The sequence below is a fragment of the Talaromyces stipitatus genome, genomic scaffold, assembly GCF_000003125.1.
Source record: "Talaromyces stipitatus ATCC 10500 scf_1105507295541 genomic scaffold, whole genome shotgun sequence".
Lineage (NCBI taxonomy): Eukaryota > Fungi > Ascomycota > Eurotiomycetes > Eurotiales > Trichocomaceae > Talaromyces > Talaromyces stipitatus.
This window is the reverse complement of record NW_002990115.1, coordinates 265,741-285,186: the sequence shown is the minus strand read 5'-3', so window position 1 is coordinate 285,186 and position 19,446 is coordinate 265,741. Positions and strand designations below refer to the sequence as shown.

The window sequence follows — 19,446 nt, the reverse complement described above, 5'->3', positions numbered from 1 at the left end:
TCTGTGATGATCTTGAGGATAGCCTGTGTATGCACCTCAATGGTTAATAACTGATAGAATAAAAGATGTTATATACAGCAAAGTCTAAACATAAAAAGAGTTGAGAAGAGAAATACAGTGGAAAGGACTTACAGCTTTATAAACCCCCTTTAAAGGTCTTGGTTAATATGTTCTAGGAGTCGGCTTTTTGAATCGGAGTCGGTCGAACCGGGTTCAGACTCGGCCATGTTTATTTGTTCTTATGGTTGCTGGCCGTATCTCAGATCTGCATACTTGATAATAACTGGTAACGGCAGTAATAGTAGAAGAAGCAATAGCTCACGAGAATTCTGATATTACAGTAGCTGTAACGCATATGGGTTAGCGTTAGGGTTATGAAAGTGGAGTCCTCCTTATCTTTCTTATCTTCTGTTCTTTGCCAACAGCTAAACCTTTACCAACATGCCACCTTCAATTCACTATCACGGTCCGTACAATGGATACAGATGCCAGCCCAGCAGGTACCCGGCCATATCGCTCCAAATTGAAGCGACCCTGTGATCGCTGTCGCACCAGAAAGATAGCTTGCATCCTCCCTGAAAGTGGTCCTTGCCGTAATTGCATGAATGTTGGCAAGTCATGTACATTTGAAAAACCGCCTACTCCACGAAACCGTGACATTCGGAACAACAATACGCCAAATAGATCTCCTAATTATTCTCTGAGTCATGTGACTGGTTTCGATGAGCCTAACGAGCCCACCAGTTTCGACAAAGGAGGTATTGACAGCTTTCTTTTCCAAACTGATTCCAACAACTTCCACAGACGACATCAGGATCATGATAGCCATACTCTACCTAAAATAAACAGAAAGCGAAGCAAGTTGGTACGCAGTTATGACCTGATCTTCTCTTCAGATACTTTCAAGACTCAAGATGCACCCAAATTCCAGCACATTCGATCCCTTGATCAGTTGGATGCCTCAACTGCACAGGTCTTTGGTACCTCGGCAGAGTCAGATCCATGGCTACTGCGTCATTGCAAGTATGATGATAATGGAATGCTTCATCTCCATGGAATACACTTTCGAAATGTTGGTGGTGTACCAGTGGAGGGTTTAGTCCCTGTGCATTTCCTGGTGACTGAGGATTCGCTTCTGGAGCCACTCAAAGAACCCACACCAGTCTCTACGGGAATGGATGTGCCGAAACTGAGGCAAGAACTGAACAGGATGATTCCGCTTAAGTTTGGTGTACGGTTAATCCTGCTGTAAGCTCTTCCTTGAAGATTACACATTACCTAATTTCTAATAATCCGTGCGCGAAGCTTTATGAAATTTGTTTACTCTATGATGCCCCTCATTTCTCGGTCTCAGATAGGTCTCCCTGGCAGATTGAATGAACAGTCCTTGCAAGACGTTCCCGTACACTTACTCGCGGCTCTCTATGCATCTGCTCTCCCGTTCAAGATTCACGACCCCGAGTTAGTCCTATGTGGAGCCTATGAAAGCCAATTGTGCAACAAATTGTGGCGCATTGTATATCAACTCATCATGCAGGAGATTCATACGCCGCATTTGTCCGTTCTCCAAGCTTGTTTGTTGTATCTACAGCGCTTACCCGTTGGAAGTCAAAGTGCATTGGCAGACAGTCCATTTATCTGGTCATTTCTTGGAACCACAGTTGGTTTAGCATCTTCGCTGGGTCTCCATCTTGAGCCTCGGCCTTGGGGAATTCCTGCCTGGGAGAAAAGGCTTCGACGGCGATTATGGTGGGCTGTCTATATTGAAGATAAATGGCGAAGCTTGCTCATAGGACGCCCGCCATTTATCGATAGAGAAGAGTGGGATGTCCAGAATTTGGATGAGTCTGACTTTGTCGTAAATGGTCTTGACGAAGGTGTTGAGCACGGTCTAAGTCACGATCGAATAGAGCATGGAGCCATCTTTCGGTCATTCACAAAATTGGCCATCATAGCGGATAACATTCATCAGACCTTCTAGTAAGCCTGTCATGAAATCTGGGTTGACTCGTTCTAACATCGATATGTAGCACCCTCCGAGCGTCTCAAAAAATGTGTCAAGATTTTCGAATATCAATTAATGCTGCTCGGCCTATCCGCGAAGAGTTACAGGCATGGTACGCCTCTCTTCCTGATTCGTTACGGATCAAACAAAAACCTGAGAATAGCTATCAAAATACCCCTCACATTGAAGGTGTTAGCTCATTGCATTTCGCATATCTAATTCTTGAGCTATTTGTATATCGCGCTATCTTACGACCGTTAGCCCGATCTCCACCCCCGCCTCCGATAGCAGACGACAAGGACCCCCAGAATATTGCATGGTTGCTTGAAGATTTGGGCTGTGATGGACAGGGTCTAGATCAGCTCCCTGTGGTGGACTTTTCAGAGTTGGGCGATGCCGCAGAGGCAACATTAAACGCGGCCGAGAAGTGTGCGGGTATTATTGTCAACTTTGTTGGAGCTATGACCGAGGTTGATTTTGATACGTTTTGGTATCCATGTAAGTCGACAATGATAACATAGGATAATTTTTCTAAGTTCTACAGGGACTCGGATATCCTTCGCTACAGTATCCAATTTTATACTTCTACTCCTCATTCAAGCACCAACAGCCCAGCATGCCTCCCGAACAAAACACCTACTCGATATATGGCTACAGAACCTCAGTTGTCAATACAAGAACCATGAAAACTTGATGTCACTGGGTTTGGTACGCCTAAGCACTCTGATGGCAGATGGACTAGAACGCAATTTCAACATTTCTTCACACGTCGCTGAGATCTTGACTATGGATAACACCAACGGTTGGCCCATGCAGCAGTCCTCTGGATAAAGTTGGCCGGCAGTTTGCCCGTGGCTGACGCAAGATAAACTTATCTCGGCACTTGTTCCGATGCCCCACACTGATATCGATAAGACGGCCGATTCATTAAACATTTTCTAGTTCTTCATTGTTACTTTTGCAATACTAATCGTCTGTTTTAAGAGGAATCGACAGCAAACGCCCCCATCCCTTAATCTGAGTGCTATCCACCCTGCACCGTTGCAACATCTCCCAAATCACAGTAACAACCGTATCCAACAATACAACCCCATACTTCTCCTCCCAGACCACTCCTCGCTGCGCCGCATATAAATTCGTGCAAAATGTAGAAATAAATTTCACATCTTTTGCAGCAACATCAGCCACCATGTCATCCAATGTATTTTCCGTGACATCTGCAAAATGACTATTTGTCCATAAGCCCAAATGCTGTTCCTTGCTACAATCGACGCCGATGGTAGCATATGTCTTGATAATAGCCTCTTGCACGTCATCCTTGTAAGGGGTCACTAGTCCCAATTCCGTTGCACCCAAAACCTTCAGCGCGCGATTTAGCGCAAGAACAGAAGTTGTCGATGGAATACCCGTAGCAGCAGTAATCTCCTCACAGAGCTTTTCGTCAGCCTCAAACCCCAACCAACCTGATGACGTCCCGCTCCAGCCGATCATGTCGACGTGGGCATCAGCCAGTAACTTTGCAGCTTCAATAATTTTTTCATTCTGGAATTGGGCGAGGGCGTCATTCTCGAGGCTGATTTTGAGGACGGTGAAGCGCGAGAAGTGGACGCTGACGTTGGGGAGTTGGGAGATTATGGAGTGGGTGAGTGGTTCGAGGCTTGTGTTTGACGAGGGTGTGAGGATCCCAAGACGGATCCGTTTGGTCATCTTGACTGCTGTATAAAAACTGAATCTTTCATATGGATAAGATCATGGGGAGGAAAAATATGAAATCATAGAAATATTCAAACGAGAAGCATGGGAGTTCTACGGACTAATACATTCTTATCGAAGCCCTAATCTAAAAAATCGGGCTATCGGCCGCACCGACGAAAGACGGCCGCTGATAAGACCATGAGGTCTTAGTTAACTTTGATAACAGTTAAACAGACGTTCTCATGATAAGAAATATTAATTACAATCATGTATAAAACAGGAATAAGTTCACATGAACTTGCCATCATGAAGGACAGATACTCCAGTAACACCACTTATCGGTTCTTTTCTAGCTAACCAGCCATCACGTTCCAACGATGGCTTCCTCACGGAAGCCCTTCTCCTATCGAACGCAACACTTCCTCGACAAACTAAAGGTCAAAAACAACTCAGGAGAAGAGAACGGTCAATTCGGGAAATGGTCTAACAAAGATCTTGATCCTTCGCCTCCTTCACAACGTACCTGGTCCGCTTGGTCCTTCTTTGCGTTTCAATTCAGTATTGCTTTTTCGCCGACGACGTATAATGCCGGTGCTAGTTTGTATGCGATTGGGTTGAACTGGTGGACTATTTTTATTGCTTCTGGTATGTCGTTGGTGCCCTCCAGTCATAATGATTCTTGAGCGTGCCGTGCTGATTGATATGTTTGTGTAGTTATTGTCTCAATCATGATTGCTACTCTCCTGTTTCTCAACGCCAGAGGGCCTGCGAGATATCATATTGGATACCCAACCCTAGTCCGAGCATCTTCCGGTATTTACGGATCGCTCGTGTTTGTGTTTATCCGTGGTGTAAGTATACATCCAATATCTTGTTCGGCACTCCAGTTCAATATTAAGAATATTCTACCAGGTCGTGGCAATCTTGTATATGAGTATCCAGACATACTATGCTAGCCAGTTCCTTGCTGTCATGTTGCGATGCGTATTCGGACATAGATGGACTGATTTCCCCAATCGTATATACCCACGTCTCTCGGATCGTACATGACCAAACTGCTAATAGTTGATTTTCTTAGACCTCCCAGCAAGTGCTGCCATTACCTCTGCCAATCTTCTCGCCTTCGGCCTCTTATGGCTCATCCAATTCCCCTTCGCATTCGTACATCCCAGCAAAATGGCGAGAGTATTCCAAATAAAATCAGTTATAGCCCCTATCGGATTGATAGTAACCATGATATGGGCACTCGTACGTCCCCATTCACTTTCACTTCACTTCTGTTACTAAGAACAACGAAACAGGCATCAAGCCACGGCGCGGACTTCAACGGCCTAAGCCACAAAACCGTCTCAGGAGCAGCACTTGGATGGTCATTCATGAAAGCAATCAACTCCATCGTCTCAAACGTTATTCCCCCACTAGTCAATATAGCGGATTTGGCTCGCTATGTTCAGAAGCCACGCGACACACTTCCTATGCCAATTGGTCTGGTCGTGAGTAAGCCACTTGTTGTATTTTTGGGAATGATAATTACTGCTGCGGGATATAAGCAGTTTGGTCATGTAGGTCAACGCTCGGAGTCCTCCGAATACGAATGCAGTGACTGACTGATGTGATAGGCATATTGGAACCTCTGGGACTTTTACTCCAGCGTCTTGGACCATTACTGGAGCCCTGGAGCACGAACACTTGTCTTTCTCGCTGCCGGTATTCAGGTGAGAACACCCAGTAGTTTTTCTTAGACTGCACTGTACTGACAATATGATTGACAGGCATTCGCAACATTTGTCACAAATTTCACAAGCAACTCGATCCCGGTCGGCTGTGATCTTACAGGATTATTTCCAAGACATTTCACTATTGTTCGCGGACAAGTCCTATGTTTCTTACTGGCATGGATCTGCGGTATATCTAATCTCTTTTTCTATGTTGATTGTACATTTTATTGACCATCACATAGTTCCATGGAAACTAACGCACTCCGCAACATCATTCTTAAACTTCCTGGGCTCTTATCTTTGCTTCATCTGCCCCATTGTCGCCTGCATGGTGTAAGTCTCTGTCTTCCTACACCTGAATCCATACCCTTGGGCCTTACTGATCACTCACATCGCTTGCAGAGTCGACTACTGGGTAATCCGCAAAGGCAATCTCCACATACCTTCCCTCTACAAAACTCAACCTGGCTCAATCTACTACTACACCTACGGCTTCAACTTACGCGCCTTTATCGCATGGATCGTTGCAATTGCCCTCGTAATCCCTGGTGTAGCGGGTGTCTTATCCCCGGGATCCATTGGCAACGCTGCCATTAAAATCTACAACATGGGTTTCTTACTTTCGACTACCTTTGCCGGATTGGTTTATTACGTGGCTTGTCGCATATGTCCTGTTGAGATATACCCTGCTGAATTTCACCCGGAAACGAGAGATAGGTCGTGGGAGGCAATGGGGTACACGGAGGGATTTTGTCCCGAAGATGAGGTTATACCCGAGTATTTACGAGAGAAGGTTTTGGATGGAACTAGTCGTATTCATGTTGCGACCAAGGAGGTAATGTCTGCGCAGGGGGATCGAGTTTCCCAGAATTCCGCACAATGGGCTTAATTTGATACAGCATTTGCAGATTTCGCGTAGAAGCCAGTTGATCGAGATAATGTAGGTTCAGAATAAATAGTTCAATTTATGCATTGACCAAGACTAAATTCCTACAGACGCGAATGGATTCAATTTGGAACGTCTGTCATAAATAGTCAGCCAATGGGAATAAACCATCAACCAGCTGCAAGATAAATCAAAATCACAAAATGAATGCAGCACAATCAAAATTAGAGCAAAATAATCACAGACTTGTTACACTTCTCAAATATGTAGATATCGCACCATATGAATGAACCTTCTCAACGCCTTCACAGCGCCAGGGGCACGACCCAAGTCTCAATCATGAATCCACAATCGATCCAAGTCTATCTCCATGCTTATGGTAACAGAAGCAATTAGCAGGTCACAAGAGCTTATTTTTTTGCAGATTTTATTTTTCGTTTCCAGTCAACTTCGTGGGGAAGCCTTCTTTCCAAGACTAGTCCATTTCCAAGCCTTAGGTGAGTTCATTCGTCAAAGTCATCGTGGTACGAAAGATAAAGGACAGAATGAAGACAGGCCGAGCCTAGTAATGTAGAGAGTGATAGCGGATATCAGGCGTTGATGAAGGAATTTCCAATGCAAGTGAGATAGACAGCACCGGCACAGTAACCTCAATTCTGGTAAGAAAATCCCCAATTTCAGGAAGCTTTTCGATCCCAACCACAGTAGATTGTAGGTACCAACCGCGAGCCCAGAAAAAGATGGCAGATCCCATCATTTATCGTTTGCACGTGGAACCGTAGAATTCCATTTCCTGATAATGGAGAGTAAACGAGATTTCTTAGGACTCCAAAAATGGAATCCTTGACCCCTCCCTTTAAGGAACCCATAACTTTCCTTGCCCACGTCCACCACGTGTGGAGGTATTCGCGCGAGAACCCCCGGCACCGCGTTGACGACGACGGCTGCTGCCACCGCCATTTGCTTGACCGTTCCCATTACCAGGACCATAATCATCACCATGTCGTCTAGAGGACGCTGCTAGACCACGAGATGCCCCTGCTTGAGAGCTCAGATCAAGCGCAGGCTGTTTGACAGTCATTGTAGTGCCGATAGAGCGGCTAAAAGAGTCAGGATCAATGGGCTGCGAGGGCACTTCCACCGTAGTATCAGCCTGAGCAATGGCTACAGCCGTAGCTGCTCGAGTCTTGCGACCATTTGCACCTCGGCTTCCACTGCCACGACCTGCGCCTTTGCCTCGGCCACGAGGAACAAATACCAGCTCATCCTCTTCGCTATCATTTTCGTAGGAGAAAAGTGGCTTTGGAGATGGAGCTGCTTGTTGTGTCTTTTCGGCATATTTCACGCGGTTCTTGAATTCTTTTTCTTCATATTGAATAGCCGTCCGAAGCTGATGTATATTCTTAGTCATGATGCCATATTTCTGCGCCCAGACCTGAGTGTCACGATCATTGGTAATGAGCGTAAGGTTTTGCGGAACGCCGATAGATCCTTCGTTGTGGTGTAGACGCCATAGTAACGCACTTAATAACGGCCGAAGTACTGTAGGAGTTGGCGGAATGTTTGACGAGGTGGAAGTCGAACGATTGTGGCCACGTTTAGCATTGCGGTCCGCGTATTCGGGGCTGGTTTGAGAGCTGCGGGACGACGCTCGCGATCCCTCGTCACTTTGAGTACCGACCGAAGGTAGCGAAACAGATGATTTCATGTCATTCTGAGCACCTGCTGCCGGCTCCGGTGCTTTGAAATTCAGTTTACTCAGTAGCATCTGCGACAAATCACTTGGTAGCCCTGGTAATCCATGGTCCTTCTGTTCAGGTTCCGAGGGTTGGGTGACATGCGCTTTCACATTGTCTTCGGTTTTTTGTGTAATAGCATCTCCATCGGTCGGTTCGATATATTGGCCATCTTCTTCTTCGAACTCCGGAAGGAAAAATTGCTCCGCATCTGCCCAGTTGTCATACTGCTCCATCGGTCCCTGTAGCACGACCCGATCCGCTGGGATGCTGTCTTTGCCGGATGTTACGCGGTCGAGAAAGCGAACAGCTTCACGGGAGTTTATGGCAACCTGGGAACCATTTCGTTTTGGTGCCTGAAGACGCTCGAGGGCTGCAAGAGTTTGGTTAGTCTATCGCAAGCATACACTGACAACTGCACGGAATTGTTGGCGCGCTTACTGTATAGCGGCACAAACAGTGTTATTGCTCCGTTAGAAGCCCATCGCTTGATTTCGCTAACGTTGGTGGTCAAAACGGTATCGTCCACAGCACAGTGGAATACTTTTCGAGCCGCCGACATCGTTACCGAAAGATTTCCTGATAGTGGCTTCAGCAGGAAAAAAGCCGAGAAAAAAGAACGACGGTCCCTAAAGGGGATAGTAAATGAAGTTCAGCGTGAAAACTATATTGATCCAATGTCAGTCACTTCATAAACTTCTAGTCCATGTCTTTCGCTATTCCGAGGGGAACGTGGGGGCTGGGTTGGTGATGACTTGAGACGTTGAACGATGGAGAACAATGAGACAAGATAAAGAAGGAACAACTCACAGTTGGAACAATATTTCATATGTAACTTATTTGCCAGCATTTTATCATCAAATGCCCTGTTCATGGCATAAAAAGTGCTGGGTACATTGGGAGAGAGGTGGTCGGTGGTGAGAGTTGTCCGTCAAGTTGCTCCACGAAAAGCGCCAGCCAAGAACAGGCATCGGCCAGCCAATCATGTCTGCTGTTGGCACCTTTCTGCCTGTTCCAGCATTACAGTATATCTGAGATAGTTTATGGAATTTCTCGGGGTATTACTAGATATTACTGATGCATATTCGCATTTTATATCATATCACGCAGTTTTGCTAGCAGTCGCGTGGCATTCTATATCACTGTATGCGCGTTCACAGCCATGAACACCAATACATATACACTAAACGCCAAATTCAGGGAGTTTTCAAACACGCACGCCCATTTTGTTTGTTTCCCATACGCAGACATATCGGCATAAATTGTGAGAAAGCCGAGGAGTGCAAAGACCCGACTCTGGAAGATATTGATACTCGAAGCCAAGATACTTTGGCTAATTCTGCGCCTTTGGACATTGCAAACTCATCATAAGTAATATCACGGCGTTCAGAGTTTCTTGATGAGACCGCTATCTTCCTTGACCCGCTGAGCCCATTCACTATGCGAAAATATTCTGTCAACACTTATTCATATTCGAGAGAGGGAGAACCTACGTCCAGCTTCCATCATACAACCTTCGTTTTGATGGATCACCAAATTCAGCAACAGTAAGTGCAGCTTCAATAACCGCCGCAGTCACTCCAGATCCACAAGATGTAATAATTGTCTTAGATGGATCAACACCCTTGGACTCAAAGACCTTGCGCAGTTCTTCCGGGGACAAGAACGCCTTGGTCTTGGGATCAAGGAGTTCCCCAAAGGGCACGCTCTTGGAACCAGGCATGTGGCCGGAGGGTAATCCAGGGCGAGGCTCGGGAGATTCACCCGACCAGCGTCCATAAGGCCTAGCGTCCAGAATTTCAACCTCGTCCGCCCCTTCCTTACCGTAATCCTTCGCAATCTCCTTCATCTCGGGGAAATGCACTACTCGGTCGACATCATAAGAAGGAACTGGGTAATTTGTTTTCGGGACTGGTTTAGCATCTCCGGATTCCGTAGGCAAGCCCTGCTCTACCCATAGCCGGTAGTTATTGAGCACATATACATTGGGATGGCCAAAGACACGTAACGTCCAGCCGACACGAGGCGCACTGAGAATGCCTTGCTCGGCGGTATCGTAAACTACAACCTCGTCATCACGGTGAATCCCCAATTCGCTCATTGCTTCGGCAAGTCGCTCTTTGGTAGGAAGCATATGCGGGTAAGGTGAGTCCTCGTCCTTTATGCCGTCGATATCGAAGAACCGCGAATGAGGGATGTGGCTTTTGCGAAAAGCTTCAATTCCCGTACGACCTTCGGGGTCATTAGGCATGAACCATCCTGCATATAGTGGAACAATTCGAGGAGCTGTAGAAATCTCGCTGGTGGGGTAATGCTTCAAGGCATTGTTGAGCTCTTGAGGAGTAACGAGATACGATGAGAAGGAGTTCCACCGTTGTTGCTGCATCCGGGCGGTCATGGTGGAGAGGCGTACAGAGAGGGACGGACGCAACGAAGAACGCAGAATTGCCAGTGTCATTGTAATGGATGGGAAGGATAGATTAGTTACATATCAACATTTCTCTTCAGGTAATTGCGCGATGTGGAGTTGCTATGAGAGAGTTGGGGAAGCTCCGAGCTCGGCTTATCTGATAAGTATCCGCCTCCCGATTTGGATTAGTGCAGGATTGTTTTTGTTCTCTGTTTAGGTCGCAGTCACCACTCCTCTTCATGAACATCCTGCAGAACACTACCAGCAACATGAAGGTCACGATCAAGGAATGGAACGCGGTGGCAACCTGGCGCTGGGACATGCCCGAGGACGAGGTCTGCGGCATATGTCGCGTCCAGTTCGACGGAACTTGCCCGACATGCAAATTTCCCGGAGACGACTGTTCACTGTGTATGTATACCCTAGTTATTGACTTGAAATCAGTCACTCACTGTCTCAGTAATCGGAAAGTGTGGCCATTCTTTCCACATGGTACGCGCCAATTGTCGGAAGTTTGTCCATTAAATCTAATTAATCTCTGGAAACAGCACTGTCTTATTACATGGATTCAGCAAGAATCTTCAAAGGGACTGTGCCCCATGTGCCGACAAAGTAAGTCGTGGACAATTTCTCCTTATACAATGCTGACAGCTTCTTCTCTAGAATTCGAATGGACAAAGAACGCTGAATCGTCCTGACTTCTACTTTGAATACTTTTCGTTCGTTACTACACTGCATTGGAAGGCGTTTTTGGTGGAGTCGATACCCGAGTCTGAATCATCGGTGAGCGTTATACATGTCTGATGATCATATCGGTCCTGAATTAAGAGCATAATATTCTTCTCTTCATTATTCACTGCTTAGAAAGCCTCAAAGTAGTTGCGTCAGAAGTCGTAGTCAACATATGTTAAACATGTGTTGATAAGCTAAGCTGGTGTGGATCCATGCCGCAACGTCTGCTTGCGCTTTGGTAACCTTGGGACTGAACTCTACTCCGTACCTCACCTCAATTTACATCCATTCGACTCAAAACACACTGCTCATCAGAACAATGTAGCTGCATCATCGTTTCAGCTTACTTATACTTCCTACTGGAGATGTCGTCTTTGCCCAAACAACACAATATCACACAATCGTCCTCATCCGCTAGGCAGTCTCCCTTCCGCGCGACAAATACTACTGGCGCCATCCCGCCCACCACAACATCGAGGCCGCGGCCTATCGGGCATTTGCCCGAAAATAAACAAAAAGATGCCTCTTACAATCAGCTAGGAGATAATATTTCCCAGTCCGAACATGAAGGCAAAACCGCACCCGAAGTCCCATTCAAAGGGCCAAAAGAGAACCGACCAAAACCGGCGCCAAACTTCAAACCCTTCTTTACACTAATCGAAGACGCCAACTCTTCCGATTACCACCATCCAACTGTGCATTACATCTTCTCCGACGATGACGCAGAATTGATGACGGAGGCTTCGCTGAGAGTCCTTGAAACAGGGAGCCATGCAACATCCCCTCTTCCGCTACATACAAATGATAATGAAGATGCATTAGGATCTGGAGCAAACCAGCAGCACTCGTCGGATATTGACAGACCCTCGCTTTTACCCCCACCAATACCAGGGGTGAAGGAAAGATTCATCGTCCTAGATGTTGAGCAATCCTCAAACACCGCAATCGGAAACCCGTCATCAGCCCCTGACGCTCTCGTGGGCACATCGGCCGGTACAGGAACAACCGTTGTATCAAGTTCGTCGGCCCCAAAGCAGACAGAAACCACATCAAACCCATTCGGCTATCGTATCGTCTCTGCGCATAGTCTTACGCCTGATTGGCAGGTTCTCGACGCATCACTCAGTCCCGCACCGACATTCGACACACCGCAACAAACCACCAGCGATCAAGCTGGTGTCAGTAACACGCTCATGCTTCGAATCCAAGGTACAAGTGGATACTCGCGCGACATACCAGTCGGAAAGGACAGGCAAGAACAAACATTGGAAGAAATGATGGAGCAGTTTGACAAGCGCATGTCGGAATTGAGAAGGGTGATTGAAACGAGTGGTGATTATTCTCCGCTGGTGGTGACGACGACTGCTCAGCAGGGATATGAGGAAAAGGGAGCTGATGAACAGGGAAAAGAGACTCGTGAAGAAACTGGTGAAGGAGCTGCTACAAATGAATCAAGACAGGGCCTGTAGCCGGCTGATACCCTCTGTGGCGAAGATGATCGATGATTAGCTATGATTACACGCTGCCTAGGCATCATTTGGGATAAGAGACTGAATCATACAATTTAATGCAATTACATTGAACACTCAATGAATCCAACAAGTCGATTAGTCTCTATCAATAAATCAGGATCAACGCCAGCACTATACCACCATCCGGGTAGTCCATATACAAAACAAATAAAAGTCAAGCGAATGGTATACAAAATAAACACTTGGGGTATCTATTATATACAACTCTAACACAAAACAAGACGACGTGATGAATGAATGGTCTTGGTCTAACCAATAGACGGTCTGTTCCGTAGTCGACGTCCAATACTGGCAGTAAGGGGGACATTCTCCCTGCCGTCCAGGGCAGTTCCAGGTGGTGCGCGGCGCGTCAAAGTTTTTTGAGGAAGTTTGCTTTCCGAAACAGTCTGTCGTTTTTTAAGAGGCGGTTGAGCCGGGTCCTCTGTAGAAACATCGATCATGGACTTGGAAAAATCTCGTTCCGGTGAACTAGAGTTGTGTTGTTTCGCGGCGACGTTTAAGTCGACCTCCCTAAGACCCGTGTTGGATGATGTGATGATTGCTGACGCGGTAATGGTAGGTTCGCATACCTCGTCCTCGGCATCATTGTAGACCCGGGTTTTCACCGGTGATCCCATACGGTGTTTGGATGGAGGCCTTAAGCCGGGGTCCAAATTTTCCTCCTCAAGGGGTGTCAATACAGGTTGTGTGGCTTGTTTTATCTTATCAAGCAGGCTACTGCAAGATTCCGTTCGAGGTAATGTCCTGGGGTATTCGTAGGATGTCCTGGGCGGAGTCGTTCCAGTGGGCTTGTAGTCGGTCATAGGCGCATTTCGTATGTTATTTCTTAGCTCAACCAGCGGCTGCCGAAGTTCTTCGGAAAATGGAGCAACAGTTCGCCTGATGCTATCCTCTTGATTGGTGGCTGCCTCTTGGAATGTATGAAGCTGAGTATTCATACTACCAAGTCCTTCTTCTAGTGATACGAAGGAAATCTTGATGCCCCTTGCCAGGCTTTCTAGGTTAGCCAGATGAGATTCATGATGTGAACCGTTTTGAGATCTTGCTCTGGTCACAAAGTCATCCAACGCTTCCATCTGGACAGCCATCTGTTGCACTTGTTCATCAACGATGCGAACTGTTTCTTGATGGACTGCTTCAGTTGATTTCTGGATGGATTCATTACGCTGCTCGAAAACCTATTTGATGATTGTGAGAACATTGCTCCTTTGGCTCTGATTCTGTTAGAACTTACCTCCCAGTCCTCCTGCATACGTCCCTTGATAGTATCTCTGGAACTGATAACACTTTCCATCAGCTGATCCTCCTTCCCGGTCCACTCGTTCATTCCTTCTTGGTATCTGTCAGTTGCCTTCTGCAAGTTATCACCCGATGACTCCAAATCAAACGTAACGGCTTCCACTCGTCCCTTAAGACGAGAAGCTTGTTTTTGCCCTGACGTCTCAATCAACAGGCCGATCTGAGAGAGTAGCTCCACACGATCGCTTTCTGCAGCTTGTCTTTCCTCTTCCAACACTTTTGCAAGTTCTGCGGAAGCTGACCGATTTCCTTCTATGGCTTGTCGATTAGCTTCAAGCAGTTGCGTTTGGAGTTCATTTATCTCCTTCTTTTGCAACTCCATGTGTCCTGTGATACTTTCAAACATAGCTTTGAAATCTCGGCCAAGTGTACTATAGGAAGAATGAAGCTGAGTATGAAAGTCGGTCATCTCATCAATGACTTCCTTGGAGATCCGCTCTGCAGCCGCTGATAGACCATTAAGTCCCTGGCCCACTTTGCCCTTGACTACCTCTCGGAGCACCTTGATTTCCTCAAGAACACCGTTCATCTCATCATGGGCTTTAGTTGATTGCTCTGCCATCTCCTTCGCCGTCTCGTTCAGAAGTGAGCGAGATACATTTATCTGTGATTGACCACTGGCAACCGCTTGCAGTTCCGCTGTGATGAAGTCCGTGATCTTAGCAGATAGCCCCTGAATAAGATCTGAATGCTCCGATTTGAATATCTCGACTCTATCCTCAATCAACTTGGTCACATCAACGACATCTCCGGTAGAAGACTCCCATGTATCACGATTTAAATTATGAAGATCTGACTTGCGACGCAGTTTCATGTGGAGGCCATTGACATGCTCAACAGTTTGGTCTAATTTGTGCAGCAGCTCACTGCCAATATGGTGGAGTTTCTCTTCGGTCTCTTGGTGGGCTTGGCGGATCTTTTCCTCTTGTTCCAGCTGCTTTTTCGTGTCTCGAAGAACGATCTCGGTTTGTTCCAGTACATCGTTCGTTTGATTCAATGCTGCACGTGTTTCTTCGTTATCCTTTTTCAAATTGTTGAAGTTGCTTGTTAAAGCAAACAGCTCCTCTGTCTTATGTTTCAAGCTCGCTTCCTTGCTCTCAATCTTTGCTCGCTGTTCCTCGTTGATGATCCTGCGAGATTCACTCTCAATCTTCATTTCTTCATAGGCTTCTGCAGAGAGGTATACGCCGTTACGATGTCTTGTTGCAATGAGATCGCTTTTCAGTTGCTCGATCTCCATTGTGTACTCGCGAAGCAGGGTCTTCTTTGGTAACGTCGAGTTGATTTGCGGTTTGTTGCGAATATTCTTCGCGCGGAAAGCATAGTCAAGAGTAGATATTGTCTCCTCCAAGTTACTCCGCGCTGGAGAAATAGTAGCAATAATGCAGGTCTTTGTTTGACCGCCTAATGAATCCTGAAGTAACCGCGTAAGTTTGGACTCCCGGTATGGAATATGTGAGCTTTTGTCAACCAAAGCATTGATGACTCGCCCAAGGGTTAGAAGACTCTTGTTAATCAGGCCAGCCTCGGCCGCACGTTTGTTGTCTGCTCCGCTCCTTTGAATGTTCTCGCTACCAGCCAAGTCGACCAGGTTCAATTTTCCTGTGCTAATATACTCCTCGCCAGCCTCCGTTGTACGCTTGACATTTGTTGTAACTGTGAATATAGTATGGCTTCGGGAACTGAGATCATTGCACTTCGTCGCAGCTACCTGGCGTTTGTAGCTTCCGCCTCGAAGTAGTTTGATTCCATCAGTGGCTGAATGAATGAAATGTTCTTCCATACCCTGCACTAGTGTGCTGCTATTGTGGCCCCTCTTCGATTCGTTGTCATAGATTTTCAGGTTAGACTTATCGTCAAGAGAAAGCAAGTCTCGCAGTTCCTCATTATATAGTTCAATGAACGAACATTTGACTGTACTTTCTCTGTCCTCCAGCTTGTTGAACAGCGAGTACAAAACGCGCGGAATAATTCCTGCATTTTCGGAGAGTATACCCAGCGTATCGGTCATATCTCCTGACATGGTGTAGGTTTTGCCAGTACCCGTCTGACCGTAGGCAAAAATGGTACAATTATACCCAGATAGCATCTGAAAGTTAAATGTCAGTATCATCGAGAAAAAATTCTATAAATATCCAATCGTACCTCATTCAAGATAGGAGTGACAACATCGTCAAAGAGTGTCGTTTGATCGGCCGCTGGGGAAAACACTTTGTCGAAATGGTATGCTTTATTGCTTAGAGCGTTCGGGCCCATTGAAAGTTCGACGCCATTTGAACCCTCGGCCGACACGACTACAGCGCTATTCTCTTGTATCTCGCGGTCACTCCGGCCACGACAGCGGACAACAACGTGTATATTGGTGTCTTCGTTTCCTTTTGGTTCATATTCGCGTTCTTTCCGTTTCGCGCCGGCGACCGACTGCACACTTGGAGATCTCTGTAGGCGCGTGATATTAGTATTTGTCGGTTTCAAGGCCGCTGCTGGAGACTGAGTTTTCTCGGCAGTGGTTGTAGCAATGCGTCTGGATGGTTGGCGTAGTGCAGGCTTCCTGGTGGCCGACCCGGCGGCAGGCCGTGTATAAGGAGCCGGCATCGTGTTCGTGAGAGCTTTCTTGATGAGGAGGATTCGTATTTATGCAGTTCTTAATATGAAAACATTAAGTATCTTCCCGAAAAGTAGACGAATCCAATTAAATAGTGGGGGAGGGCGGAGTTGTGGTGTGTCGCGTGTAGTCAAAATGAGTAGGGATACATAACGACCAGGTTTGTTTTTGCTGTGGATGGACAAGGAAAAAGGTAAACAAACCCCGAAAGTGGTTAGAGCATGGGCAAAGGCAGCCTGAATGCCTGATTTAATGCCAAGACTGCCAAAATTGCCAAGACTCCCTTTTTCTTATCGGCGGTTAGGCGGTGACGATAAGCCAGGCAGAAAAGGTCTCCAGCGTCATAGGTCAGCGGGGGCCTTCACATGATCAATGCTGTGACTTACGTTAAACATCGCGCTTCTTTCACTTTGCTCGATAATTGTTACTTTTATCTAAAGCATCAAATATTTGCCGCTTTCTATTCTTTGCCTTGTTATCGGAAAGCTTCGTCGACTCTCTTCTTTCTGGCCATGATCTCCGAGTCGTGACTGTAGCGCCGCAATGTCAACTGCTAGCGCGCCGGGAGCAATGCAGGTCTCTCCTGGGAAAGGTCTTGGTAATCTGAGTGAGTTCACATCTTACATACTCATTCGACTCTTTGGATCTATCTATCTCATATTGACTATCAAATAAAACAGCGTTAGGAAGCTCCCTTCATAATGTATTGAGTCGTATCAAATCACGGCCTCAGACATACCCCGCCATCGACCTTGCATATTCCTCCACCGAACCACTTCTCGAGCCCGTTGTGCTCAGTCTCCCTAAAAATGGGTTAAGACTACGATTTGATGGGCCCGATCAACGACTGCGACTGATCGAGGTTCTTGATTTCTCCAGGGTGCCCTTAGTATATAAAAATCACGAAGTCGTTAAGATCGCGAAACCTCAAGAGCAAAATTCATCTACCGGACCGGGCTTTCGCCATGTATACAACCGCCTTTTTGGGCCGTCATATCCCGGCGAATATATCCCACCAGTAGATAACTCTCCATTCGGAACATACGTCCTATCGTATCCAGGGGTGGCTTTTTCTTTCCCACTTCAAGACTCAGCCTGGTCCGATAACTGCGATTTTGTGGCGTTACTTTCGTCCTCTGCTGCATCTCCAGCTATCTCGATGGCCATATTCCAGGGCGCCTCGTGGTCCGAAGCTCGGAATAAGCTCTTCACAAGCGTGCCTCAGCTACCGCGTTCACCAGCACTGATCGGAAAGGGTAGGGAAGCAGTCCCCGATGAGATTGAAGAGATAAGTGTGCTGGGAGCGGGAAAAATAGAGCTTTTGCGAAGATCCAGCCCTACGCTCGTTATCAACCTCTCCGAAACAACACCGCAGGACTTAATTGCTGAACTCGGGCCACCTGATGCTGTATATCGCAAAAATGACCGCAGAATATCTATTCACAATGCTCATGGCGTGAATCAGCCACGGATGTTAAGCCCATCCCCCGGGCGAGGTCTTGATACACCCGACACCGATCACTCTTCGAATAACAGCCCGACAGAAGACTCCGATGACGAGACCTTTACTGGTACCAATATCGACCCTTCCTCCCTTCCTTCGGAATGTTTCTTTAACTACTTCCACCATGGATTTGACGCCTTTATATCTTATCCAACACCCTCAGGGCCGGCATTCCCAGGGTCTGGGATTTCGGATGCTCCACCTCCTGCTACATCCTCTCTGCTTACTGTTACGAAGCTTATAGTGCATGGGAACGTTCCAGGATCATACCCGTTTAACCGTTATCGGCGAAGTCGTTGGAAGATCTTACTCGACGATACAGGGAATGAGGTTCTTACATCCGAGACACATTATGATCAAGTATCAGAACGACTTCAAGCACTATGGAAAGGGTCATACGCATCACCTTCCGAGGAAACGGCACTTCAGAGGGGCATGGTCCTGAATAGAGGTTGGGGTGATAGTCCTGAAAGCAGTGTAGAATTCCTTGGGGGATGGGAAGAAAGTGTCAGCGGTAAACATAGATCGACCTCTACAGGTCCCGATGGTGGGCAGGGATTGGGAAACACGGAGCTTTATGGATTTCCGGGCCTTCTTTTTGAGGTGTTGAAGAATGGTGCGGTTAGTTCTATGACAATATACTGAAACATTTAAAGCTCATTGTATTTACTGATTTGAACTGACGTTTCATGCATCTTTACACAATTCATTTTTAGGATTATTTCCATCCAGAAGGAATGAGGAAACCGTAACCTTGACTAGTCGCCCACTCACTGTAGAGGTATTCACCCATGGATGGATAATAACTGGAGGTTTCAAGGCACTACTTGTGAATGTAGGTAGATACATTGTGACAATCATCCCAAATGATGTGAGAACACACGAAACCTATTTCATCTGCCAAATTTCGAAAGGGTAAGAGGGTTTGAGTTTGCCCTAATTTCTCTCCGAAATTATGCAGACAGCGGGAGAACTTCACTCCATTCTCTTGCTTCCATTTGAAGTATGATGCAATAAAGATGCCGAACTTCGCCTATAAGTTGTACTATATTGTAATTCTTGATTTCAGCACGGAAACTGTTGGTTGCTTCGTGCAATCGAGATGCCTGGCACTGGTACGCAGCAAGGAGAGGTCACGTATGGCTTACACGTGACCTCGTCAAGCAAGGACTATATAGACCGCGTCGGGGCCTCACTAAGACAGATAGACACAAGAGAACACAGAACCGAAGAATCACCTACTGAGATTGACTCAAGTGCTTCGTACGTACGTATATGCACCTTAGTGCACCCACAGAAACGTTCATTTTCAGGGGTCCGAGGT

At 46.6% G+C, this 19,446-nt stretch overlaps 8 protein-coding genes across 9 annotated transcripts; 4 read left to right on the top strand and 4 right to left on the bottom strand.

The window, feature by feature from the left end:
• The first annotated feature begins 443 nt into the window (after positions 1–443).
• Positions 444–2,904, top strand: TSTA_024350 (uncharacterized protein). The gene is made up of 4 exons (XM_002479499.1): positions 444–1,248; positions 1,306–1,980; positions 2,031–2,503; positions 2,550–2,904. Exons 1-4 carry the CDS (start codon positions 476–478, stop codon positions 2,834–2,836), a joined length of 2,208 nt encoding a protein of 735 aa, XP_002479544.1. The 5' UTR covers positions 444–475; the 3' UTR covers positions 2,837–2,904.
• A 39-nt stretch (positions 2,905–2,943) lies between these two features.
• On the bottom strand, positions 2,944–3,712 carry TSTA_024340 (uncharacterized protein; the record flags this gene model as incomplete). Its single annotated transcript, XM_002479498.1, has 2 exons — positions 2,944–2,971; positions 3,000–3,712. The coding sequence occupies 2 exons, from the start codon at positions 3,710–3,712 to the stop codon at positions 2,944–2,946; spliced, it is 741 nt and encodes a 246-aa protein (XP_002479543.1).
• Positions 3,713–4,077: 365 nt separating this feature from the next.
• Positions 4,078–6,307, top strand: TSTA_024330 (allantoin permease, putative; the record flags this gene model as incomplete). The annotated part of the gene is made up of 9 exons (XM_002479497.1): positions 4,078–4,345; positions 4,415–4,551; positions 4,613–4,718; positions 4,779–4,948; positions 5,002–5,262; positions 5,320–5,415; positions 5,473–5,605; positions 5,661–5,751; positions 5,821–6,307. 9 exons carry the CDS (start codon positions 4,078–4,080, stop codon positions 6,305–6,307), a joined length of 1,749 nt encoding a protein of 582 aa, XP_002479542.1.
• Positions 6,308–6,407: 100 nt separating this feature from the next.
• Positions 6,408–8,602, bottom strand: TSTA_024320 (uncharacterized protein; the record flags this gene model as incomplete). The annotated part of the gene is made up of 2 exons (XM_002479496.1): positions 6,408–8,413; positions 8,482–8,602. The coding sequence occupies 2 exons, from the start codon at positions 8,600–8,602 to the stop codon at positions 7,161–7,163; spliced, it is 1,374 nt and encodes a 457-aa protein (XP_002479541.1). The 3' UTR covers positions 6,408–7,160.
• Positions 8,603–9,109: 507 nt separating this feature from the next.
• TSTA_024310 (thiosulfate sulfurtransferase, putative) lies at positions 9,110–10,563 on the bottom strand. Its single transcript, XM_002479495.1, has 2 exons — positions 9,534–10,563; positions 9,110–9,478 (listed from the first exon to the last, which is right to left on the bottom strand). Exons 1-2 carry the CDS (start codon positions 10,496–10,498, stop codon positions 9,427–9,429), a joined length of 1,017 nt encoding a protein of 338 aa, XP_002479540.1. The 5' UTR covers positions 10,499–10,563; the 3' UTR covers positions 9,110–9,426.
• A 156-nt stretch (positions 10,564–10,719) lies between these two features.
• On the top strand, positions 10,720–12,651 carry TSTA_024300 (anaphase promoting complex subunit Apc11, putative; the record flags this gene model as incomplete). Its single annotated transcript, XM_002479494.1, has 4 exons — positions 10,720–10,861; positions 10,911–10,942; positions 10,999–11,062; positions 11,525–12,651. 4 exons carry the CDS (start codon positions 10,720–10,722, stop codon positions 12,649–12,651), a joined length of 1,365 nt encoding a protein of 454 aa, XP_002479539.1.
• A 122-nt stretch (positions 12,652–12,773) lies between these two features.
• TSTA_024290 (kinesin family protein (BimC), putative) lies at positions 12,774–16,608 on the bottom strand (the record flags this gene model as incomplete). 2 transcript variants are annotated; one of them, XM_002479493.1, is made up of 4 exons in its annotated part: positions 12,774–13,224; positions 13,284–13,892; positions 13,949–16,102; positions 16,159–16,608. In XM_002479493.1, 4 exons carry the CDS (start codon positions 16,606–16,608, stop codon positions 13,183–13,185), a joined length of 3,255 nt encoding a protein of 1,084 aa, XP_002479538.1. The 2 variants fall into 2 exon arrangements, with proteins under 2 accessions (XP_002479538.1, XP_002479537.1); XM_002479492.1 differs by having other exon boundaries at positions 12,963–13,892.
• Positions 16,609–17,014: 406 nt separating this feature from the next.
• TSTA_024280 (UPF0183 domain protein) lies at positions 17,015–18,848 on the top strand. The gene is made up of 2 exons (XM_002479491.1): positions 17,015–17,225; positions 17,299–18,848. Exons 1-2 carry the CDS (start codon positions 17,162–17,164, stop codon positions 18,765–18,767), a joined length of 1,533 nt encoding a protein of 510 aa, XP_002479536.1. The 5' UTR covers positions 17,015–17,161; the 3' UTR covers positions 18,768–18,848.
• Positions 18,849–19,446: the final 598 nt, after the last annotated feature.